General features: G+C 38.0%; 1 protein-coding gene and 1 long non-coding RNA gene across 2 annotated transcripts; both read left to right on the forward strand.

Annotated features, from left to right (window-relative positions):
• The first annotated feature begins 9,049 nt into the window (after positions 1-9,049).
• Positions 9,050-11,280, forward strand: LOC136246165 (uncharacterized). The gene is made up of 3 exons (XR_010696278.1): positions 9,050-9,133; positions 10,440-10,511; positions 11,022-11,280. It is a non-coding gene; the product is annotated as an uncharacterized lncRNA (long non-coding RNA).
• A 10,799-nt stretch (positions 11,281-22,079) lies between these two features.
• On the forward strand, positions 22,080-26,672 carry LOC136248179 (uncharacterized). Its single transcript, XM_066039992.1, has 7 exons — positions 22,080-22,098; positions 22,151-22,339; positions 22,382-22,471; positions 22,755-23,557; positions 23,625-23,737; positions 23,800-24,119; positions 26,500-26,672. The coding sequence occupies exons 1-7, from the start codon at positions 22,080-22,082 to the stop codon at positions 26,670-26,672; spliced, it is 1,707 nt and encodes a 568-aa protein (XP_065896064.1).
• Positions 26,673-27,917: the final 1,245 nt, after the last annotated feature.

The raw sequence follows: 27,917 nt of genomic DNA on the forward strand, positions 1-27,917 counted from the left end.
GGCAATACTGGCATTGGTGATTGTATTAAAATGCTACCCACCAGGATGGAGACGACATTTCTTTTGGGATGCTTGGCTTGCGGTTACCATTCAGTTGAGACTGTTAACAACTTTTAGATGCTACTGAAAACACTGAAGGCCAAGAAGCAATATTTTGTGAAAGTACCTGTAACTCCTGGATACACCGCCAGTGTGCTGGCCTATCTCAAGTTCTATTCAAAATATTTGAGGAAAGTGATGAGCCTTTGTACTGTCCCCATTGTCGCTTGGCCTCACAGGACAAGCAACTGCAGGAGTTGAAGAGTATGGTGGATGTTTTATCCAAGGAGGTGGTCTCACTCAAATCTATGGCATCCGATCAACAAGTCCCAAAGTCACCATCTTCAACTCCTCAACAACGACCACTACAAGAATCTCAGACAATTTCAACTGCAGCTGGTAAGCAAACTCAACCGCCTACTATCACAAAGACAAGTCCATCCAGCAGAGGAGATCGTAAGTTTAATGTGGTAGTATATGGCATTGATGAGTGTGATAAGGGAATACCTAGGCATGAGAGACTAAATCATGACTTACACAAAGTTATCACTATTGTTACTGAGGCTAAGACTAACATAAATCCTTTATCTATACGTGACCTTCTGCGACTGGGAAAGTACCGTGACAATTCCAAGAAACCTCGACCAATACTAGTTAGATTCAATCGAGCTGTTGACTCTTCACTTTTGTTATCTAAGGCCAGTGCATTGCCTAAAGACATAAGAGTTAAGCCTGACATGTCCAAGGAAGAAAGACTTGTAGAGTCACTCCTTCTTAAAGTAAGACGGCAACAAATTGACAAGGGAATTGAACGCAAACATATCAAAATGCATAACAACAAGATCTACATATGAAATAAGTTACATGGTCAAGTTATCGATTCAGTATTTGTCCCGTCTCGGTCTCAACAAGATAGAGATGAAATAGATGCTACCCACAACAAAGTTACTGCTGACCATGATTCTCCCACTCAAATGGATTCATCATCAAACTGACTACCTAACAGACAAGCTCATGATTCTACAAATTACACACATGATCACACAATCAATTTCAATGAATCAGATACTAGAAGTGGCAGCAGTAATCTCAAAGTTCTCCTATGGAACGCACGTAGTTTAAATAAACAAATTAATGCTTTTCAATCGTATGTGTACTCTCAATCTTTTGACATAATTGGAGTAACTGAAACTTGGCTCTCAACTAACATTTTTACTAATGAAATATTTCCCTCTTGCTACACTGTTTAAAGAAAATATCGAGATAGTAGAGGTGGTGGTGTATTATTAGCTTTCAAATCCTTCCTCACAGTAATGCAGTTGTCCTCTCCAAATGATTTAGAAATAGTCTCTGCTGAGATAGACCCAAATTTGCTCGTGTGTCTGATATATCGTCCACCTAACTGTTCTGATCAATATAATACCTCACTCATGGCATACCTCAATTCATTCGATAGTACCCAAAACATTGTATTATTGGGAGATTTAAATTTTCCTGACATAGACTGGAGTATCTACAGTGGCAGTTCCCCCACAGCTGATGATTTTGCAGAAGTAGTATTTGGACTCAATTTGATTCAAGCATAACTGGCCCCACGCATCGTGCTGGGAACACGCTAAACATAGCCTTGTCTAATATTAGTGGCCTTCAACATATTGAAACCTGCACAAATCTACCACCCAACCTCTCATCTGACCATTATTTGATAAAACTTCTCATTAACCATGTCCTCAGCAAACCTACAAAAATACGTATACAAAGATTAGATTACAATAAAGTTAACTGGGAGGACATGAACCAATTCCTTACAGAATATGACTTTACCTTAGCATTGAATTCTAAAAATGTCGAGTTTATCTGGCTATACCTGAAAACTGCCATAAATAGTGCTTTAAATCTATATGTTCCTAAGATCTCTATTAAAGAATCCAATCATTCCAAGTGGTTTAACCCAACAATCCGTCACAAAATCAAGTGCCTCCGCACTGCTAAGAGACAACTTGTGAGACATCCTACAGAAAGGAAAAGACTTAAAGTGGAGGATCTACAAAGGGAATTACAACAGATGATAACTGAAGCAAAGCATGATTATGAAACAAATCTAGCTTTAAATTATGCTCACAGTAATAGTAACAAAATTTTTAAATATATATCAAGTATCAAAGGGCGAGAAAGCTTTCCTGCTAAAATGTACCACATAAATGAATCAGCATCCACTGACTTGGAAAAAGCTCAACTATTTAACAATTATTTCCACTCAGTTTTTTCTACATTTACAGGTTCAACATCATCTGTATCTGACTTACAATCAAGCAGTGTCACTCCTCATGTTCAAGATATTCTGTTTTCTGATTCTGACGTCCTTGACTTACTTATATCTCTTGACGAAACCAAAGCTTGTGGCATTGACAGCTTTAGCCCAAAAATCTTCAAACACTGTGCAGGGCCACTACTTCATATAATTTGCCATCTTTTTCACACGAGTATATCATGCAGTTTTATTCCTCTTGACTGGCGCACTCATTGTGTGGTTCCTGTGTACAAATCTGGGGACAAAAGTTCTGTGAGCAACTACAGACCCATCTCACTGTTATGTATTTTATCAAAGGTTCTAGAAAGAATTGTGTATAATAATATAATTAATCGTGTCAGAGAACAATCCACCAAACATCAGTTTGGTTTCCTTCCTAGAAGATCTACGTTACAGCAGCTACTAGTATTTGCAGAAAAAGTCTTTGAACCTAACAAATGTGAAGTGGATGTAGTATACATGGATTTCAAGAAAGCTTTTGACTCTGTCTCTCACCACCACTTACTTGGCAAATTACAAACCTTTGGAATAACTGGTAAAGCAAGACAGTGGTTTGAAGCATATCTACACAATCGCTATCAATGTGTCAAGATAGGAGATTCACTGTCAGAATTATGTTATGTACATTCAGGGGTGCCCCAAGGAAGTGTCTTAGGACCTTTGTTATTCGTCATTTTCATTAACAACCTACCCGAATTCATTCAATTTGCAACTCCTTTTATATACACTGATGACACCAAACTTCTATATGCAATTAGATCTCGTGAAGATACTGCAAAGTTACAAACTGATATCAACAGAGCTTCTAATTGGAGCACCCTGACTGACTTACCTTTCTACGAATCCAAATTTATTCATTTACGTTTCTTCTCGACTACAACAGTCCCTCCTACATACACCATCAATGGAAATCCTATTAAATATCTAGCACAGCATAAAGATCTTGGAGTAACATTCACATCTGACTTCAGCTGGTCAGCACACTATAACAACATATGTACGAAAGCTTACCAAACCTTAGGACTTATCAGAAGAACATTCCAGGTTAACAGTGCTGAGGCAAAGAAACGTCTATACCTAGCACTAGTCAGATCACAACTATTATATTGTTCACAACTATTGAGGCCTCAACTAATAAGAGACATTACTGCACTAGAACGCATTCAACGAAGAGCCACTAAATATATTCTTAACGATTATACATCCTCATACAAACTCAGACTGGAACAACTGCATCTCCTGCCTCTCATGTATCACTACGAACTCCAAGATATACTGTTTCTAATAAAATCACTAAAGTCACCCACTGATAATTTTAACATCTACAACTACATTACTTTTGCAAGAGGCAACACCAGATCTGGGACTAACCAAAAACTGAATCATCCAAGGACATCATCAGTAACACAACATCATTTTTACTTTAACAGGATAGCCAGACTATACAATTACTTACCAGTCATTGATCTTTCACTATCTACCAACACAATTAAATATCGTTTAACTAACTACTTATGGTCGCATTTTACTAATAACTTCAACCCTGAGAGAGCTTGTACATTTCACCTTTTGTGCCCTTGCCACCGCTGCTCTAGAGCGCCAATTTCTACCAATTTTAACAAACTCTAGCTATCTATTGTAATTATAAGTAACTAACAGCTGTAATTATTAGTTATTTCTCTGTATTGTATGTATGTTTCTTTGGCAGTGGGTATCTATTACCCACTGACCTTTAATGCAGTCCTGAACTGTATTAAAAAGTATTAAAATAAATAAATAAATAAACAGTTAATGATAATAACTCTGAAGGTAAATGTGTTTGGATGAAAGAATTGTTTAATGCAGAGTGGTTAGCTAAAAGCCCAGAGAAAACACATACCCTAGTAATGGCTGAAGACATATTTCATGAGGATATTAAGTATAAAACTGTCAATAGGGACCCGCCGATTATGCTCATAATTTTACCTATTATGCTATGCTGCACTGCTCAAAAATTCACCTATTATGCTTAAATTAATGCTCAATATTTACCTATTATGCTCGATTATGCTCAATGTTCATGCCTTAGTTCATATGCTTTGCTACTAGTTTAACACTGTATAGAAAGAAAACAAATGAGTAGCTGGAACACAAATAATAAATTCTTGCTGCATGTAAGAGAAAAGATCGATATACTCTAATAGAACAGTCAGTTATATAATTGTTCTATTAGAGTTACTGACTGCTCTATTAGAGTATATCGATCTTATTTTGCAATTGTCATTTTTCCAGCAAGAATTTACACTATCGTACAAATATTTAACCTATTATGCTGGAATTATGCTCAATGATTTTAGGTACCTATTATGCTCAAAATTATGCCAGCATAATCATTACTAAACAATCACATAAAGATCTCGGAGTTACATTAAGTGATAATCTTGAATGGAAAACTCATCATGACATTATTTTAAGTAAAGCTTATAAGACATTGGGTCTTGTACGAAGAACCTTCAGTTCATCTATACCACCACTGACTAAAGTTAAGCTATACGTATCTCTCATCAGGTCTCAGCTCATGTACTGCTCCCCTATCTGGCGTCCATATTTAGTGAAAGACATCAGTAACCTAGAACATCTTCAGAGACGAGCCACAAAGTATATTTTGAACGATTACATTTCCGACTATAAAACTAGACTTCTCAAACTAGAGCTTCTCCCATTAATGTACACCTTTGAACTTTCAGACATCATGTTTTTCATCAAATCTATCAAAAATCCAACCAGTAGTTTCAATATTCACCATTTCATTTCCTTCTCTACCAGTGCCAGATCAGGAGGCTTCAAATTACATCACAATCCCTCCACCACTAACAAGCAACGACACTTTTACTTTGTAAGGATCTGTCGCTTATGGAATGTGCTTCCATTAATTGACATTAATCTGTCTATTGATACTATCAGAAACAGAGTCAAGTCCCACTTCTGGAATCATTTCATTCATAACTTTGACCCCCTCAATCCCCATACACTGCACTACCACTGTCCCTGTAGTCGGTGTGTTACTGATCATTTCTCGATTAACTACACACTGTTTTAGACAATTTATCATGTGTTGTTTTATTATTATTTTATAATTACTACTTTTGGCTGTAGGCACAAGCCTACAGACCTTTAGTACACCATGTGTATTGTCAATTCTTGTATCTGTGTGTGTACCTAAGCTCATGCTTGTATGTGTGTACTATAAAGCATAAATAAATAAATAAAATAAAAAATTATCGGCGGGTCCCTAACTGTCAAAAACTATGGGTTAGATTGCAGTGGTGACTGGCCTAGACAATACTGCAGACAAGGTTTACTACTAGCCAGTATAATTCGTAACAATAGACACTTTTACCATGATGCCTGGTGTATCTATACCTTAAAATTAACAAAATATTTTAGTGACAAGGATATTCCTATTATTGTCTTGGGTGATACATTGGTGCCTATGACAGACATCAGTCCTAAAGTACAGTAGACTGCAGAAAAAAGTTAACGTTTCGTAATTTTAATTACGCTGTAGTAGCGTAATTACAAAGCGTAATTACGAATTATGCTCTATTGGTAACTATGAGTATATTGTATATATGGCTGGTGAAAAACTACCTTTTTGCATAATTACAGATTACGGTCAAAACGTAATTACAGTACAAACATGGTAATTACTTAGTAATCACACCGTAATTACAATTACAAAACGTTAACTTTATTTTGCAACCTACTGTAAATGTAGTAGGGCATCCTTTTCAAGATAGTGGTGTAAAAAGCAGTGATAGGGATTTGTTTCGTGAACATGTATTTAACCCAAACCTTCCCATATTTTGGGAGATTTTGCAAGACTATGTCACTGCATTACCTGATAAAACTGAGGATGAAAAAAAGTGTTTTGTAATACAGAAGGATATATGCACACAAAGTATCACTCAATCTTTTACACAACATCATATATGATGCAGTACACTGTAAACAGCCACATCAATGTGCCACCAAATTTCTCAGTAACATGCTGTCAGCATGTGAAATTAAAAAAATACAGAAAATATTATTTTGTGAAACAGATCAAGACATACCTGAATCACTGGAAGATCTTCTTATAAATGTCATGCACAAAAAGTATACATACCACAGAGTGGTGGACTTCATACAATCAATATCACTGTCAGGGATGAAGCATTTACCCATGAAGCTACTGATCTACAGGTACTGCTGGCCCTAGTGACCACAATGAAATGCTATCCAACAGGATGGAGAGACCACTTTTTCTGGGATGTCTGGCTTGCCATACCATCCAGTTAGGTCTTTTTAAAAAAGTTGACAGTTGTAGTACAGTTAAAACTTTACGTCGCTTGTGGATTTACAAAGTTTTTTATGCAGAACAACTAATTGAAAACCCTGAGAAAGTTCACTATTTACTAATAGTAGATGATTTACGTAAAACCAATAGAGAAATCTCTTACATTGAGATCAGCAGAAATAGTCAACAATCAATTCTAATACCAACCACATTGATGAATACTGATGACGGCATCAAATACTGCAGCAAAGCCGGTGTAATTCTAGTCAACATGGATTGCCGTACTCATGATCACATAGATGATGAACTTATGGAAAACAGTGCATGCCATGCTTGGTACTGCTATATTTTAAGACTGGTTAAATACTGTACCGTCAATAAAATACCAGTTATATTATGTAAACCAACTGCTGGTGATAACATCTTGGAACAATGTATACAAAACATTACAAAAGTTATCCATCCAAAGCAAAATCCGATAACTGTAGAAGGCAGACCAGAAAATATAACAATTTCTATGAGATAAAGTGCTGTTACTAGTATTTTACCTTTACCACAATAAATTAATGCAACACTAACACAATCCATTAACTGGTACCTTATGATAACTTCTCTCATCTGGTAAGTTTTTTTGTACTTAGCTTTTGAGTTGTTTTCAATTAGTTCAACATCATCAGGCAATGCTTCTATATAATCTTGCAACATCTTCCATTGTAAATCATTAAGTTCAAAACTATTGTCATCAGCATCTGACTCATCTCTCTGGTCTCCTTCAGTTGATATAGTGTCTTCGCTCACTCTAAAGCTCTATAATATATATTCACAACTGCTGATCTATATTTTATTATGATAACTTTATCTAAAACTGATAGTGCAGAGTACAATATAACGGTCGGGCCTAGACCATTTTGCGACCAAACGATGCTGTTGACCGATCAATGTAGCTGTTGGTTGGCCATTTGTGCCGATCAAATTTTTACAACTGTAATTCTTTATCCCATCCAAAAACAGCTTATAGCTGTAAAAAAAGTGCGCGTCCAAGTAAAGCAGAGTTAACTGCGACAAAAAGTAATGATATCATAATGCAGCCATGTGCGAGGTGTGCAAGTTGTAAAATTAATATTAGCTAATCAGATAATACAATGTTATTGTTAAAGTGTTAATGAGAACTATGTGATGCTGCTATTTTTAAGTGTGTGAGAATCTTCATAAATGCCACACAAATTTAATTCTCAATAAAGCAATGTGTATAGATTCTCTGATAGCAATAAATAGTTTGAGTTTGGCCACCTTTCCTTTGTTCGTAGCATTGCCGTATACAGGAAAGACGGCCAAACTCAAACTATTTATTGCTATCAGAGAATCTATACACATTGCTTTATTGAGAATTAAATTTGTGTGGCATTTATGAAGATGCTCACACACTTAAAAATAGCAGCATCACATAGTTCTCATTAACACTTTAACAATAACATTGTATTATCTGATTAGCTAATATTAATTTTACAACTTGCACACCTCGCACATGGCCGCATTATGATATCATTACTTTTTGTCGCAGTTAACTCTGCTTTACTTGGACGCACACTTTTTTTACAGCTATAAGCTGTTTTTGGATGGGATTTCAATACTTTTTGTTAGAATAAGCAATGCACTGTTGATAACAGTAGGTGAGTTTCCATGGTTTTGACAGAAACCCCAGATTACAGTGAAAATATAACTGTAATTTTAGTGGCCAGGGCCGCCCACATGGGGGTGGGGGGGTAACTGGGGTATTTTTCCCCCTGCCCCAACCCGAAAGGGGCCCCTTGAATACCTGTTTAAAGAAAGATCGATATACTATAATAGAGCAGTCAGGATCTAGACCCTTCCTTGCCACTGGGCCCCTCTTTAACTCTTTTCCCTGGGCTCTCTAATTTCTCTGGACGGCCCTGTTAGTGGCATGCAACTGCAATCAGCTACCACCCATTTTAACTAGTAAACCCTTAATAACACTTTGCCTTTCATCTTGTACTGCATTAAAACGATCAAGATACTCTATTAGAGCAATCACAAAACAGCTGTAACACAGCAATCAATATTTAGCATAGTTAAAACTTCTGCTTAGCATCGGATTGTACAGTTTAAATTACTAGCTACTTACAGACTTACAATATAAAAATATGGCACTTGTAGAAATGTGACTGTTCTATTAGAGTATCTCGATCTACTTCAAGCATTGACTAGTTCAAGTGAAGAAGCTACGCCCCTGCCAAGAGATCTTGTGAAATGAAATGAGAATAGTAAAGAAAAGGCAAGTATGTACAGAGACAATAGAAGGGCGCGTAATTATGTCCTGTTGTAAATAAACGCCTTTAAAATTTATATTACTACTAAATAAGCGCACCGGAATAGGCTTGAGGCTGTTGTCTCCAAGGTTGTCTCATTACTTGTCTTTTCGTGTTGAAGGGATTTAGTCACAATTGGTGAGTTTAACTATACATGTATTTGTGTTGTAAAACTTAATTGTAAAAAGGCGATTAGCACATATCATGAAAACATGTATTTGTCACAGTAGAGTCTCTCACGATTATTACGAGACATTGGACCAGGGTAAAAAAATTACTGCTATATTTAGAGGTTGTAGCGTTTGTATATCTTAGTATCTTAATAAATAGTTTTCCATGATCACTAATCACTAATAGTACAGTGAAAACTGGTCATTATTCAGGCCGTAGGGACAAAAAATTTCTGACCAAGCTTTTTAAAGAGGTAGCTGCATTTTGTGGCCTTAAAAAAGGTAAGAAGCATGCTGTTCTAACTGGCTATAGAGATGGATTTAGTGTGTGACAGCGTATGAGACAGTGAGTGCTGGCAGCAAGGGGGCAGCCAATCTGTTAGAGCACCAAAGGCACTGCTTCAGACTTAGGCAGTTGGCTGTCAGCCCAAAGTGTAAAAGTTTCACTATTGGTCCTTATAAGCTCCTGATGAAGAAAGTGATGAAGTCATTATCCATAGGATATATTTTTCAGAGTATCTATTTCAGTTCTACAATATAGTAGCCAAGCATACGATGAACATAACACAGCATTCCGGTGGTTTAGTGGTGACCACAACACTGCCTGGGGTAAACTGTGGTGAGATTTGAGACTACTGGAAGCCCTGGAATGCCTTCAACACATGAAATACCAAATATCTAATGCCTGGCTTTCATCCACAGTGGACCTGTCTTGGTGGCCACTTGTACAGAAGGAAAACAGCTGCCACACAGTCTTTCGAGCGAACAGCTAGTTTCCACACCTCTTAATTATCAATTTGTAAAATCTTGAGCAAAATTGTGTGTGCGAGCAAGTGTGATGTTGTGCATCGGCAGTGCCGTGTATATGGTTGCTGCCTAGCATTGACACATCACAAGCATTGAAGTCACAATGTGTCACTGTATCATCCATCTAAATATAATCTCTGAATGTGTCATTTAGTGTAGAGAGCAATCTTCCACAAGAAGTGACCTGCAGGTTTCAGTGTATATTGTTAACCATTAATATTGTTCACCATTGTGATTGTGAACTGTATGTACAGTGAAACCTCACTTAGTGGCCACCTCTTTAATAAGACCACCTCATTATATTGGCCACCTCTAGTAGATTCCAAATATAGCTAAGCAGTACTTTATGACCTCATTAATAAGGCCACCTTGTTATTCAGGCCAAATTTTGTGGTTCCACAGCTGGCCATATTAATGAGGTTTCATTGTACTTATGTGAATTTTTATTTTTCGTAACTTTTCTTCAGGTTTACTGATGGGCACTATGAAGCATTGTTGGCTGGTCCGTACATAATGTGGTGACTTGAAATGCTAAAACAGTACGTAGCATGTCTTGTATGTACATGTAATGTATTGTAATGTGTCCACACATCCACACATCTTAGAAATAAATATAGTTGTATTCTCTATACTCAGTTCCATTGTGCCACTGGGTCATAAGTGAGTTGAGTATGGATCATCTAGGACATTTGAGTCACATTTTATCCTGGCCAAGTGGATCTCATCCACTGACAGAATATACAGGATTAGATCACGTGTATAAATTACGGTGGAACTTGTTTATTGCCACCTTCACTCAATAAGCAGGTAATAGTGTATAAATTCTCAATTGGAATTGGCTTTTCAAGAAAGGTTGTCTTTCTATACTGGTGGCCATTAAGACAGGTTGTACTGATAGAATGTACATACTAGAGATGCAACAATATCCTCCACTTAGTGTCGTTTGATAGTGATGCAATGGAGAATATGTATTGTTGCATTTAAATACTATACTATTATATTGCAACTCTAGCACGTATTTATAACAGGAATGTTTGTTAACTGTTTAGACATACTGGAGCAACACCCACTCATCTGGATTCTACAAATGGAGTCATATTAACTTGTCATCGTACTTACTTGTTACTCCCATTGTGCTTGGATGAATATACATGCCGTCATGTGAGACTTGTTACCATGGCGGGCCACTGGAAAACATTTTCATAGCAGTTATATTACAGTCATTATTGTACAATTCTTACATTATTGTTGTGAAAAGTGTTTGGTATTCATGTGCCCTCTGTATGTTGTAATTACATGTGTAATTTTTGTGTAGGGGTGTTATAAAATGCAATAATGCGTGGTGACAATTGGCCAGCTACATGTGCTAATTACTCGCAGCTTGTGTCAACAACTGGTAACCGCAGTTGTACTCTGTGTCATTCCTTAAGCCGCGCCCTTAGAGGACAAATTACGTCATGGTGGGGGCGACTAAATTTAAAAACGAACGATGGTATGCAGCACCATAGATTATATCTGTGGACTATAATCTATGGCAGCACACTTCTTTGTGGCTATATGCACTAATTAACTACATAGAGCGCCAGTTCATCAATACCCAGTGACCGCAGTTGTGCTCTGCGTCATTCTTTAAATTCCGTGTAAAATTCTTAGATAGCAAATTACGTGGGGGCGACTAAATTCAAATTTCAAACTAGTCATTCTCGAAAGCATATGTTTCAATCTGAACGAAACTTTTAGAACAGTTTAAAGATACATTGCCCTACATGCCAAGCGAGTATTGCGGAAAACAACAATCTGGGATTTGTATTTGGCCTCTAGGTCAACTGAGGACGACTGAAACTTCGTTTGGTGCTGAAATTACGACTGTAGGGTAATCATGTATGGTGAAATCGATGATGTGAATCTTGAGGCTATTGAGTGAATACTGAAGCGATAGCAGGGCAATCAATGTTTGGAATGCAGAAAGGAACGCAAGGCATACACCTGCGGTTGCGTCTAACCGCATGCGATAAAAAAAAAATGAAACTTCCCCTTTGATGTCGGCAATCTCGATCACGAAACAATCGGCATGGATTTGCTTCACTGCTTGTGTGGTAGTTACTAGTGACACGATGAGTTCAACTCTAGAGTTTCAGAGGGATAGCGTAAGTGGCGGGTGAGTTACAGGAAGGCCGAATTTGACAACGTTCGTTCCTGTAAAATCCTCACGTAGTGGTCACGTCATTTATTGTCTGCGGCGCGCGTTTCTGCTTTACTGGCCGCGCGACTCACTACCGTGAGTCTTGATTATTAGTCTTTATACATGTAATATTATAGTTATTATTATTGTCGTATCGTTAACTTTCCTTACCGAAGCTATTTAATCACTACGTGAAGTCTCGATCCCGTCGAAGCATCGACTCGATGCGCATGCGTAAGCTAGAGCACTGCACCTAGTATTTACCCAAATTATCGATTGTAGGTTACTGTCGATGTTGTGAAGAAGCCTACACTGACTACCCGAGTGGCGCCTTCCAAGAGAAGAAAAGAAAGTAATGTTTGCGAAGTGGAGGTACGATATTAAGTATAAGATGGCTATTTCGTGGTTATAATCTGTAGAGATGCAGTGGCTGGAGAAAGTGGAATGAAAGTCACGTGATAAAGGTGTTCTGCACACGGAAAGTTCGAGAGTAAGTTTTGATCTATTGCTATTTACAAGAAAAACTTTAGCAATAGCTAGTTGATAATTCAATATGTGTTGACTCAACACCACTTGTAACAAAGCATTTAGCCTAGCTAAGTCAACAAACTGGCTGTACAATACATTGATTCATAGTTTTTTTTTTGTAAAATATGTATGCAGCAGCACAAATTTTGTACATGTAAACAATTAATTCTCTGTAGAATGTATGTGCATACAATTCAGTGATAAGTAGCTGAAAGTGGTCTCAGATTCAATCTCAGAGTGATCCTTTTTCAAAAATTTCCTGGGGGGACAGACCCCCTAGAAGGCTTGTACTTCGCACACTAGGATAGTACACCTCTATCTTATGGCCATGCAATTTCAGAAATGGCCAATCAAATTTACTTTTGATTGGCCATTCTGTCCAAGCAATAATTTCCTCTTATATTGTACATTGCAGTGTGTAGCATACCTCTACTGTTGCTGTTACAACAGTAGTATAAAACAGTTACTCATCTGACATTTGCTAAATGTGTGCAGTAAACTTTCTCACTGTTTTTGTACTTGTATGCACATCGTGCAAACATGCACAGTAAACAAGTCAGAGTCACATGATGTTACCATATCACCACAATGACCTAATATAGTAAACCACATCACATGATCATCATCTGATGATGGTAACCAAAACTGGGTGTGGTGGAATAGTATGAATTGTTGTGGGTTGGGTGTGTACTGTTGTACTGATGTGTGGTTTGCACTTTAGCACCATATATAGACATGTATTTAACTATTATGTCAAAATTGATAGCATAACAATAAATATAACACCTATAAATTTTAGAAAGCAAATTCAAATTCCTTCTGGAGTGAAATTTCTTTATGCCAGTCTCTTTGACTCCTCTAATGCATATTTTGCAGCACCACAAAATGTTACACTCATCATTGATAGCCAAGATGGTAAAACAAACTATAAACACAAAACTGATATAGAAAGCTTGTACATTCAGATGACCAAAGATGGCCAAAGTCTTCAAAAGCTATGTGTCAGAAACCCTGAAGCTGGCACATGGACAATTATAATCAAAGCAATGACCAATACACCAGTGTATTTCCAGTTTCAAACAGTATCTACAAAAGACACATATGCTACAATGCAAGCCACTCTTTCTCCACATAGTGTTCTTGGAAAAATTGGAAAGATATTGCCTATGCTGACTTCACAAATATTGCCAATACCCAAACATTTGGTGGCAAAAAGAATCCTGATGTTGTACAAATTCCTGCCGCAGTTGGTGCAACCGGAGAGGCGCTTGGTGCAACTCAGTCATGGACCTCAATAAACAGTGACATTCAGAATGGTGAAGGGGACATTGAGAAGGCTACAAAGACAATGTCCGATGCAGCTGAACAACCTCCATCAGATCACCCTGGCATCTTGCTAGTTGATGCCAATGGCGCTCATACTGTTACAATAACAATGTACAAGGGCAGGTATGACTATCTCTACCAGATTCCACAGAACTGCTCTAAACTGGTTGGGGAACATGAAGCAACTAATCAAAATTTTATAACAAGTGTCACCACACCTACTTTAAAATTAGTATCTGTAGCTGGCCATGGCAATGATAACAGTGTTTATGGATACGTTCCACCACCTGTTATTAGATATCCACATGCAGATATCATTTTAAGTACAAATGATGTACAAGGAGGTCTAGCAAATGGAAAAATCTTTCACCTTTTGGTTTGCTGCACTGCAAATGTCCTTGGGAAGCAACTAGTTAATAATGGAGCAATAGCATGTATCAGTTACAGTAAGGAGTTTTGTTTAGCTTTTGGCCATATGTGGATGGTGAAGCCAGACTGCACCATTTTGCAAGAATTAATAATAAATGGAAAAACAATTGCTCAAGCTAAGGTGCCAGCCGAGCAGAAGTGCGCAGATCTTCAAAATAAACTTGGATCGGAGTTTACGTTGTTATGTAGTTTGATGTGGAGCAATTTTTGTGCTCTCAGAATAATAGGTGATGATAATGCCAGTCTACATTTGTAGTGCAAGCCAATAGCCAAGTTAATAAAAACTGTCAAGTACATAATTTACATAATAAATAATAGTAGCTACAGTACACAGTTATATATATATTTTTTGTAGGTATTTTGTGATTTTTTACTATATATTTACTTTTGTTATATATATATATATATTTATGGGGAAGCATTATTTAAATTTTTTGTTATAAGCATTTACTTATTTGCTGTATTGACACAACTGTTGATAAATGCACTGGGTGTAAAACTGTACATTGTATGTAATGTTTATGAAATCCATTGGTGTGATTTCAGCAGCTTCACTTCTTTACTCATGTCATTTTCTTTTGATAACCTTGGTGCAGTGTTTATAGAATACTGCTGCATGTTAAAAGTATCAGTAAATGAATGTCATGTGTGACTATACCTAAATTTGCTACTATAGGGTAAAGTGTTTTAGAATGGCTCAGGGCATGTATAATGCATGATTATACATGCTACTAGAAATTGCATGAAGAAGGTGAAGTTGAAATATCAAGCTCTTTGCAGATTGTATGATATGGCTTATCTAAATCTGTCAATGCGTTGACCTATGCATATAATAAGAGTGTTCATTCCATTTTAATTACCTTATAATCTAATCTATAAAACAATAGTTTATTTTTAAAAATACATTCAACTCCTCTGCAACCAAATTCTTCTGTTTTTCATCTCATCCTCCACTGGGCAAAAATGAAATGTCAGCTTTTAGCACATGAGTATAAAATGAGCATGAAATTTGTCATTTCAGCAACATTAATTTTCATATTTAGAAAATTAGTGGATTTTGGTGGAGTTTCCTGCAGAGTATAGAGAAAGATTTACTGCATCTAGAATGTTGCTGGAAATGAGGCAGTGAAGAAATGTACATTTCAGCACTGTGAAATGCATACAGCATGTAAAAAAATCATGTAGTTGAAATCAACATTTTCTATATTGCAGTGCATCTGCTTTATAGTGTACTAGTAGTTTAGCTAGCAATGCCTTGCTTCCGTGTTGTATTTACTACCCACAATACAGTATTATACTACATTTGTGACTGAATTTGACAAAACAAGGCTTCGACGCACAAAACTTCGTTAGGAGATATGGCGATTTCAAGTAATCATTGTGTAATAACTTCCCAGTGCCTACAGCTGGGTAAACAAAATTTGCACCAATTATTCATCTATTTACTAGCTATCAGTGAATGGGTGTATTAATTTCTGGTACCCAAAATTTGCTCTGTTTTAGGCAGCTTTTTCGAGCGAATTATAATATCACAGGTGGCAGTAATAGGGTGGGAGAGTGGGGGATGGTGGGTGGGCTTAATATAGGGGAATAAAATGAAATAAGAAGACGAATGGAATCAAGTTTTGGCCCTCCATGGCCCCCCATGGCCCTCAAATCTCTCCAAATTGACAGAACACTATTGGCGAGCTCTCTGTGAAGTCCCAGCTCGCCACACACCATTATCACAAAGCCATGGCCATTTAATGGCGCCAATCTCCCACTCGTGGCTTTGACAGGGTCGGAAGAAAGCTGCTACAGAAACCAGACTTGCCAGTCCTGAAGGAAGTACAGTGTGGAATATGATAGTGTGTTAGACCAGCAATCCATTTCTGGTAAAAACGTAAGTTTGATTTTGTGTGTGTGGAAGCTTTGTTATATGAAATCCGGTCACATTTTATTAATGAGCAATAGCTAATAGCACATTGTTTTTACTACAACTATAATACAAAATGATTGGCTATGTTTCAGTTTACAAAAGTTCCTGATCTTGATTAAAATTGACCAGTAACCGTGCCATCAGGATTCAGAGGAATGTTGTATTCTCAACACCACTAATTCCTACTGTAGGTACATACTTGCTGTTCTACTTGAGTCAGTTGAGTAATCATGATGCTTTCTTCTCATATTCTGCTTCATCACTATAGCTAGTTCCTGACAGCATGTTAAACCTAGCACCTGCAAAAATTTCGTTACAATAAACTGTTGCTATGGCAATTCTTTCTGTGACAAACCTTAAATTAATGTATAGGGTAGCTACAGTGTCACTCATAACTTTCACAAGATCCAGCCATGATCACAAGTTTCTCCACTACTAAACTTTGATAGGCATCCACAAAATACTCTTGTTTCAAGAACAATACCAGAATTTTATACACGATTTAATGAAATATCAATAAATCCATCACCTGCATAATTATGGTGAAAAGTTAACTTCACTGGAGATCGACAATTTTCAAAAATTGGGTCACATATAAAGATTTAATTAAAGCCTTGGTATTGCATCATGGTTACATCCTTAATGTGCAGCCCCCTTAAAAAGTTGCTTCCTCTGCCCCTGATTTAATCTACTACAAGACATCATCAACGGTACAAGTTTTTAAAGAACCAGTAGCTAACTATATACTTTTGTCACTTCCTTTGACAACTTTAGTTAGTAATGTGTTGATAGAATCCCGCTGCCATGCAATGATATATACGTAATAATAGTGAATCATGAATTAGCTACATCTGCTTACCTCACAGTTGCTACAAATGCAGCTCTTCCTATGTCTTTCTGCAAAGTTCCCTACGTTAGGCTAGCTTGCATTTGCAGTCATCTATAAAGTATACTTAACGAATTCACTGTGAGGTAGTGTAATAGAGATGATGAGTGCTTTTGGTATGTAATTAGCTGACTCTCAATTGGGGTGCTATCCACCGGTATCCTTTTGCCAGCAAACAACTTTGATCCATTTTATTACTATTTTGTAGCTGCCAATTTCATGTAGCACTGTTGCTAGGTGTAGCACTGTTGCTAGGTGTAACACTGTTGCTAGGTGTAGCACTGTTGCTAGGTGTAGCAATGTAGCAAGGTGTAGCACTGTAGCTAGGTGTAGCATTGTAGCTAGCTACATATAGATACTGTAGCTCAAGGTTATAAGTAGCGTAATATATGTGACCGTCTCAGCAAAAACCCGACTTGTTCGCACAAGCATGCGTATTGAGAAAAACGAAATTTAAAAATAATTGGTATAATTACGCATGCCACAAAGAAAAACACGCAAGTTTTTATCGGGCCAGTATTCGAAGAAGGAAGCCTCAAATCGATTAAACCTATATACCATCTTATTCGCCTACTCATGGAGAGTTCGAAAATCTTCGTTTCGTTTCTGTAGCTTCAACGGTATGCGTGTCACGTGCGTTTGTTTACGATTCGGTAAACATAAGCAAGATCGTCATCGTTTTTCTACCAAACCGCTTTCACATCCATATGCGCAAGTGTCTACAGGGATAACACTATACCTTGGCTGATGTGCTGATCCATGGTGAACATTTTAAGCCAAATTGCACCGTTGTAGACTAATCAAAACGGAAGTTGTGGCTGCGAATGTAAGCGCCTGTAGTTTATTTTCAGTACAGCCGCTGTACAAATCGATTATCTTACTCTTCCTACTGGCTGGTGCTATAATTTCAAAACTACACACCACAGAAGGCTGAAACTTTGGTGATCCATTCCTTGGACACTGCTAATAATGCTGAGTGAATAAAAGTATTTTTTTTTAATTGTGCGAACAAGTCGGGTTTTTGCTGAGACGGTCACACATAGCATCCGAGATCGAGCGACGCTGGTTGGGTCAGCAAACCGAAAAAAAACTTTTACAAATTGATCCCTCTACCAATGTTGGATGTTCATCGTAGTATATTATTATTAGATCCACCATGAAACCGGATGCACGATTGTTGCTTTCACAGAAATGTCGCTTTTTGTATATCACGAGATGCAAAATTGGCGTGCAGCAGGTGATCCCCTAGACCATTACTGTTTTCCCTTGTCCTTATTGATTTCTTATCCAGTGTTACTTTCCCAGCTGGACTGGCTTTTCAGTTGTGGTACTCGGATGATGGAACCTTGGTGGGTACGCGCTCCAGCCTTGCCCCTTTTGCAAAGGTTCGTGCTAGATACAGTGTGTAAGTCGCACTACAAATCACCCACACAAGAGTGAAGTGGGAAGTTATACCAAGATAACTTCCGAGGCATCACGTGACTAAGACGTGCGCCCAAGAGCAATGCACTGAGGATTTGCTCCGCGGCAGAATCGCCGCATAACATGAGAGCTGTCAGCTTTTTATAAAGGAAACTTGGCTCAAATCGATTGTGGGTATACTGGATGTTCGTTTTCATAACGTTTAGGAGAGAGTATTTATGAGGATTGTGGTTGTGAGTTTTGTGTAGCGTAAACGTAATAGTGTCGAATTCCGCAAGTGTAAATTACGCAAAAAGTTTTGATTAAGAAGAAATAAGAATCAATAGATTATAGGCAGCTGATGAATGGAAGGAAAGGATAAAAATGGAGATAGGGACCCGCCGATTATGCTCATTATTTTACCTATTATGCTATGCTGCACTGCTCAAAATTTTGCCTATTATGCTTAAATTTATGCTCAACATTTACCTATTATGCTCAAATTATGCTCAATATTTATACCTTAGTTCCATGTTTTTTTTAGTAAATTTGCACTTTATGGGAAAACAGTAAGTTGCTGAAGCACAGATTCTAAATCCTTGCTTGTCAAACTGCATGTCACAGAAAAGATCGATATAATCTAATAGAACAGTCAGTTGTCTGATTATTTTCTGAGTGTTATATTAGGGTATATCGATCTTTTTCTGTGATATGTATTTTGATAAGCAAGAATTTACGGTAATGCACAAGTGTTCTGCCTATTATGCTAACATTATGCTCAATGCTTTCAGGCACCTATTATGCTCATTATTATGCCAGCATAATCGGCGGGTCCCTAGACGGAGATGAAAGAGTCTTCAAGTAAGTGCCGCTGGTAGTGCGCACTAATTTAAGCCTTGAAAACTTAGTAGAAACATAGATAGTACATTCTCCGTACGGAGAATATACTATCTATGTTTGTGTTTGTGGTTGTATGTGTTTTTATCTATTTTGTGTGTGTTTTGTTTAGTGGTTGTATGTGTTTTGTATTAGGACAGTACCTTGTACAGGCTTGCCTTTTACACCGTTCCTTCCCTTGTGGTAAATTGATAATAAATAAATAAAAATAAATCTATGGTAGAAGGTACACTGGTACACGCTGTGTGTTGTTAAAGAACGTACTCGTTAGGGGTGCAGATATGTAGCTATGTCTACTTTTATTCAGGAACAATATGAAGATTTTTGTTCTTGGAAGATGTGGGAAGTGCGTAGTTGGAAAAAGAACGATCACTTACTGTCAAACTACAATGCTACACACAGAATGCAAAGCTGAGTGCTGTTCACGATGTCTTGAAGCAGGTTACAACATGACTAATGTCGATTGGAATTCCACCATCTGGAACTCAATGGCAGTAAAGCAATGCCAATTGGGATTACCTGTAGTGAACAAGAAGTGTCTTATTCAGTGTTAAGTCTTCCTCAATGTTGTTTGAAATTAGAAGGCTTAAACATTACTGTGCCAGTGGATGTATCTATGCAAGATTTGTCTAGTTGTACAAATCTAAACCATGCTACAGGATTTATGTTGGAATACAGTGAAACTAAATGGAGCAACTGGTTTAGTAGTTATTGTCAGCACTCCAGTACAAGATACTGTATTCATACAGGAAAGCAGGTCAACAGAAGGCAAGAACATGGTACAATGCAATTATATGAGGAAACCTTTACATATAAAATTGAGTGGTCTCGCATATATAATTGTTTCCGAGCTGGAAAAGGGCAACTGAAGTCAGAAAATAGTAATCCATTTAAAAGAAGGAATGCAACAGGTAATCATTGTCATGACTGTCCTGCAGTAGTTTATTGTCGTATCCTCATTTTAAGCAACCATCGTCAAATCCTTGAGGCACAATTACCCCTTCACAGAGCTCACAAGAATCATGACACGTTATTAAGGCTCAAACGAATAGTAGCTTTCTGTATTCGAATATTTACTCAACTATTGTCCGAATACTCGAATATTCGGTGTAAGGTTTCATTGCTATGAATGCAACCCAGTAATTAAGGTGGCCACTACCAAGAAACCTATAAAGAACCACAAACAAGTTTGTGGCTTCGTATGAATAACTTACTGAGAAGAAAAGGGTAGCATAGTGCCCTTTCTGAAAGGATTACCGCAGCGATATTGTGATGGAAAGTGTTTATAACAAAGTAGAAGTATCTGGAGTAAACCATGAATCCATATGAAGTTTTGTGCTTACGGCGATCTGCCACAGCATTAGTACATCTTCACCAATTAGTGGCTGCCTAATGCTATTTCTACTGTTCGCTTCTTCAACAACATTCTTTCCATTCAATGGCATCGTCTCCGCTTCCTTAATTGCTTACAGCTAATCACGTGCCATTGTATAACGATCATGTGCGAATATTCGGGGGTTAATTTTATTATTCGAATACTATGCCAACGAATATTAATACGAATAATCGGTTATTCGTTTGAGCCTTACACGTTATCCATTGCCGATCAACTGTGTTATAAGCCTCACCCTGAAATAGAAAAAAAGGTTGAAGAGTTAGTGAGTGATACTAGGTTAACAGCTTTAAGTCTATATCTATTATATCTGTTTTTATAGCACTACATTATGTCATTGTTTATTGTTTAATTAGTATTCAGTCTGGTAAGTTCTAGAACATTCTTCTCACATAATACCACACCGATAGTGAGTTCTCAACTGTACAACACAAGTCGTCTGCCCAAACTAGAGCAGCCAACATTTTCAGGAGACCCTCTTAGTTGGCAATCATTCTGGGACTCCTTTGATGCTACAGTTAATACCAACCCCACCCTGAGCCCAATCCACAAATTCAATTATCTCAAAGCTCAGCTACATATACAAGAGAATATGCTGCACAAACTATAGCCAGCCTTCCATTAACAGAGTTGAATTACACACAGTCAATTACTCTTTTGAAACAATGCTTTGGCCAGCCAGAGAAACTTATCAACGCTCATACCCATGCCCTCATTAAACTCCCAGGACCAACAAATGATTTATCTAGTTTACAGCTGTTTCTAGGCACCGGCCGATTATACCAGCATAATTTAAAGCATAATAGGTGACCAAAAGCATCAAGCATAATGCCAGCATAATAGGGACGATGTTTGAAAAATTAATTAAATGCGCAATACGTGCGCCTGAAAGAAAACAAATATTCACTGCCAATAGTATTATTAGTGCATTTCATATTTAAAAACACCTATACAACTTATTAAACCGTTTCTTTGTTGGTTATTCACACTTTGCAGACATAAGATCGAGATACTCTAATAGAGCAGTCACTTACTCTAATAGAGCAGTCAGGAAAAGCTGATATACTCTAATAAAACAGTCAGTTCTAGAGCATAATCTTGATTTTTAAAGCATAATTTTGAGCATAATAGGCTTAATTTTTGAGCAATGCTCAAAAGCATAATAGGTAAAATTTTGGGCATAATAGGCCGGAGCCTAGCTGTTTCATGACATTACAGAAAATCATATTAGAGGCCTTGCATCACTTGGAGTATCCAAGGAATCATACAGCACAATCCTTGTACCAATAATTCTTGGAAAGTTCCCTGTGCCCACATGCAGAAACTTAGCCGGAGATCACGACCAATTGAGCTGGACACTAGATGATTTACAAGCTGCTGTGGCAAAAGAAATAAGGGTATTAGAGAGTGGGTTATATACCAATGACTCCACATCTAATTTACCAACAGCTAGGTCACATGCAACCACATCCTTTCATGCTGCCATCAAAGGTGGACGTCACACAACTGCTGTTAAGAAGAAACCACAGTGCATTTATTGTAAGAGTGAACACTCCCCATTACTTGTTCAGAAGTCACAAACCACCAAAAATGACTAGAGATAGTCCGTAAGGCCAATCTATGTTTTAACTGTCTGGGGAATCACAAGGTCTCACAGTGCAACTCAAAGTTTCGGCACAAACACTGCAGACACAGGCACCATACCGGTCTGTGTAAACCCAATGATAGTCACACACCCAAATCTAGTACACAAGGGACTGATACATAAGTACAACAATCGACACAAGAAACTAAGCTACACAGCAAGTAGGTGCCCACACAGCTCCAGTTCTACATGGTGTACACAATAACAAGGAGACTCTGCTGACTGCTACCATACTGAAGACAGCTATCGACCCTGTTGTTGGTGAAGGATTACGAATACAAGGGAATATCCTTTTTGATGAAGGCTTGCAACGGTCATTCATTACTGAGGAGACAGCAGCCAAACTGAAGTTGACACCAGTCAACACTGAGAACATTGCCATAGCACCCTATGAAGCTGAGTACTCATCTCCCCAACCGACATCAGTGGGACAAGTCAAGGTAGAAACTACAGCTGGGGACAGAGTACCTATATCTGTGCTTATAGTACCGTTTATTGCTGCACCACTGAAGAATTCAGTACATACGAGCCTCCATCGAGAACTTTCCTCACTGGGATGGATTAAGCTGGCACACCCTTTTACCAGCGAGCACAATTTTCAGATATCCATTTTGATTGGAGCTGACCACTATTGGACCTTTGTGGAAGATAAGATTATTCGGGGTGAAGGGCCAACTGCTCAGCAGTCCAAACTGGGATTCCTCCTGTCTGGACCCATGTCTTCTCCAATGTTGCAGTTGAATGTTGCCACCATGTCCACAGCCACCAGTGAAGAACCCAACCTTGAAAGGTTCTGGTCAATAGAAGCAGCCGGCACTTCTCCAATGAAACCTGTACAGACAGATAAGTTTATTGATCAATATCAGACCAACTGTATCAGCCAATCCACCAAAGGTGCTTACACAGCTCAGTTTCCATGGAAACCAGTTCACCTTCCACTTCCATCAAATTTCACGACCTGTGAGAAACAAAAAATGGCAGTTAATATCTCGTCTGACAGATTCACCATCTCTTTTACATATGTATAATACTATCATTACTGATCAGGAAGCACGTGGCTTCATAGAGAAGGTTAATTCTACCGACTACCCAGCTAAGGTTCACTGTCTACCACATCACCCTGTTAAAAAGGAGTCAGCAACTACACCAATAAGAATAGTGTACGACTGTAGCTCTTGTTAAAGTAAGGAACATACCAGTCTGAATGACTGCTTACTAGTAGGTCCACCATTCAGAATGATTTGTGTTCAATCTTACTACAATTTCATAAACACACCTTTGCCTTTGCCACCGATATTGAGAAGGCATTCTTACATGTCAAGCTCCATGAATCAGACAGAGATTCAACTCGATTCTTATGGGTTTCGGACATCAATAATCCATTTGGAACTCTTACAACTTATCGCTTCAAGGTGGCACCTTTTGGAACGTCCAGCTCACCATTTATGTTGAATGCAACACTTGACTTTCACCTTAAGAAATTCCCCTTATCAGTGGCTAAGGATATGAAGTCCAACCTTTACGTTGACAATCTTATTTCAGGTTGTGACTAAGAACAGCAATTCATGGACTACTACATTCAATCCAGATCTATAATGAAACAAGCAAATTTCAACTTGCACTCATGGTCATCAAACAGCCTCAAACTTTGAGCCAAAACTGAAAGTGACCAAACAAACGACTCCAGTACATGTGTCAGCCTACTGGATTTATTTTGGAACATGCTAGATGACACTCTAGGATTTATACCTAAACTGTTCCCTTCACTTACATTCTCACCATTGACAACCAAAAGGGAGATACTATGTGACTTAGCACAGATATATGATTCATTAGGTTTGTTAACTCCAATTACTATCAAAGTTAAGTTGTTGCTACAAGCTCTGTGGAGATAGAAGGTGGACTGGGATGAACCAATTGATCAAGAGACTCGTGACCACTGGCAGTTGATTGCCTCTGACATCCAAGAAGTGACAACTTATGTTTATCCAAGATGTTACTTCACACAACAGTTCCACCTCACTGCCTCCAAACTAGTTCATGTTTTTGCAGATGCTAGTCTAAGTGCATATGGTGCAGTAGCATACCTCAAGCAGAATGACCAAGCTACATTGGTGGTGTCAAGATCCAGGGTTGCACCAGTAAGGTCCATTACACTTTCTAAATTTGAACTAATGGCAACAGTCATTGCCACTCGATTAGCCAAGTTTGTCATCCAATCTCTACACCTGACATCTGATGATACCAATGTACATATGTAGAGTGATAGCCAGATCGCGCTTCACTGGATTTATGACATAAAAAAACAGACAACCACAACAAAGCCATTCATTGCTAACAGAGTAGCAGAAATCACACAGTCACTCCCTGCTTCTGCTTGGACCTATGTGCTAACTGATGAGAACTCAGCTGATCTATTGACAAGGCAGGATTTCTACCGAGCAATTGAAGTCCTCCCAACTCTGGCTTCATAGTCCTTCCTAGTTAACTTATACAGAACAGTGGCCCACATGGTCACCAGTTGTTGTAGTTCACTTACAGAACATTGCTATAGAAGATGCTCAAGAAACCAACAACAGATAGGGACCCGCCGATTATGCTGGCATAATTTTGAGCATAATAGGTACCTAAAAGCATTGAGCATAATGCCAGCATAATAGGTTAAATATTTGTACAATAGTATAAATTCTTGCTGGAAAAATGATAATTGCAAAATAAGATCGATATACTCTAATAGAGCAGTCAGTAACTCTAATAGAACAATCATCAAACTGACTGTTCTATTAGAGTATATCGATCTTTTCTCTTACATGCAGCAAGAATTTATTATTTATGTTCCAGTCACTCATTTTTTTCTTTCTATACAGTGTTAAACTAGTAGCAAAGCATATGAACTAAGGCATGAACATGGAGCATAATCGAGCATAATAGGTAAATATTGAGCATTAATTTAAGCATAATAGGTGAATTTTTGAGTAGTGCAGCATAGCATAATAGGTAAAATTATGAGCATAATCGGCGGGTCCCTAACAACAGACCTCCCATCAACCCTGGCCTGCTGAGACCTGTGGTATCCATGCTGTCACCGATGTCTCCTGTTACAGCAGACTCACTAAATTACTCACTGTTACTATTTATGTACATCGTATTGGCCACAATTTGAAGCACCCCAGTGATAAGGTAATTGGTCCGATCACTGCTAAGGAACTTTCAGATGCCACAATGCCCTGGATTAAAGCCTCCCAATAACTGGAATACTTTGAAGAGATCACAAACCTAACATCAAAGTCACCCAAGCGTACTCTTCTCATACGTCAGCTCAGACTGTTCCTGGATAGCAGAGGATTTCTATGCTGTGGGGGAGGATTCATAATGCGCCCATTAGCAAGCTGGCAAAGTTCCCTTATCTGCTGTCACCCAAGCACCACATCACTAGGCTTATTGTGTATGCCACTCATGAGAGAATTCGTCATTCAGGAGTTAGCAGTACAGTAACAGCAATTCGTCAATTGTACTGGATTCCAGCCATTAGAGTATATGTGACCGAATTTAGGAAAATTACCCATATGGGCACATTTGACACCTAAAATATTTAATGATCAAATCACAAACAATAAAGAGCAAATCTGCTTGTTGATGGTTTTAAGCCATTCTTAATACCTTGAATTACAATAAATTTCTTGAAATATTTTTAAATCTGTTCCCTGCTCTTATTAGCAACACACTAAACAAGAAAATTCTAATTATTTTATGCACTCCGATATGGGTGATTTTCCAAAATTCAGTCACATATGTGAAGAAACTATTGAGGAGATGCGTGACATGTGTAAGTTTGACAGGGAAACCCTACAGGCTGCCTGATCCACCACCACTTCAGAAGACTCGAACTGAAGACCTAACCCATTCTCTGTTTGTGGTGTAGATTTCACTGGAGCCATATACGCTCATGAAGGAGAGGGTGAGAGGAAAGTGTATATTTGCTTCTTTACGTGTGCCACCACAAGAGCGGTACATCTTGAAGTGGTGCTGAATATGACAGTGGAAAGTTTCATGCTGGTCTTTCAAAAGTTTGTTGGTAGAAGGTTGTTACTGTAATGTAATTAGATACGCACGTGATATTTGTATAACATGGCACGTGATTGAACATGTGATGATCCTAGAATAATCCAACATTTTATTACATGGTGTCAGAAGTTCTTCAAAGAAGATGGACCAGCTTTCACCGCCAGAAGTGTTGGGTCTAGACGGCAATATCGCTGAAAAGTGGAGGAGATGGAAACAATGTTTTGAAATATTTTCTCTAGCCAGTAGCCTGTCAGGAAAAGATGCAAAAGTTCAAGCCGCTACATTTCTTCATGTGGTTGGACCAGAAGCACTGGAAATTTATAACACTTTCACATGGGACAACGCTGATGACAAAAACAAGGTAGATAAAATCGTCGAAACGTTTGATCAGTATTGCAATCCTCGCAAGAATGTCGCGTGGGAATGCCACAAATTTAACATGCGGAACCAGCAACCTGGAGAATCTATCAATCAATATGTTACTGACTTGAAAACAAAAGCCCAGATGTGTGAATTCGCTCAGTTGAAGGACCGCCTTATTCATGACCGAATTGTGTGCGGCATTATTTGCGACAAGACTCGTGCCCGCCTATTCAAAGAAAGTGAGTTAACACTACAGAACGCCTTAAATATATGTAGAGCAAACGAAGCAACTTCATCCAAGTTAAAAACCCTCAGTGCCACTGCTGCTAGTAAAGAACCACATCAAGAAGTCCTTGCCATTTAGAAACGATGTCAAAGTCAAGGTGATAACCCCAAACCTCAATGTGACAAATGTGAAAATCAACACTACCGTCACCAACCTTGTCCGGTACAAGGTGTTGAATGTTACAACTGTGGTCGAAAAAACCATTTTGCTAAAGTTTGTCGAAGTCGTACTGTTACAAAATACCTCAAGAAAGTTCACAATGTTACACAACATGACAGTTCTGACCCCTCTGATGATTTCTTCATTGGTATGGTACAATGTGACACCAATAAAATGCCTGATTGGAAAGTAACAATCCTTGTGAATCAACAGAAAACATGTTTCAAGATTGATACAGGTGCACTATGTAATGTCATTGCCAGGCTGAAGTACCACAAATTATGCTCAAAGCCATTACAAGTAGGGGTGAAACGAATATTAAATTTTAGGTATTCGAATATTCTTCAAATTAACGAACGAATTAACGAATTATTCTTTAAGAATTTTTTGAATAATTAGGTGCTTGAAAGGGACAAAATCACTTTGATTACTACTAAAACTTTAAATGTTGAAAACGAAAAGTCCTT

The sequence above is a fragment of the Dysidea avara genome, chromosome 2 (assembly GCF_963678975.1).
Source record: "Dysidea avara chromosome 2, odDysAvar1.4, whole genome shotgun sequence".
In the NCBI taxonomy this organism is placed as follows: Eukaryota; Metazoa; Porifera; class Demospongiae; order Dictyoceratida; family Dysideidae; genus Dysidea; species Dysidea avara.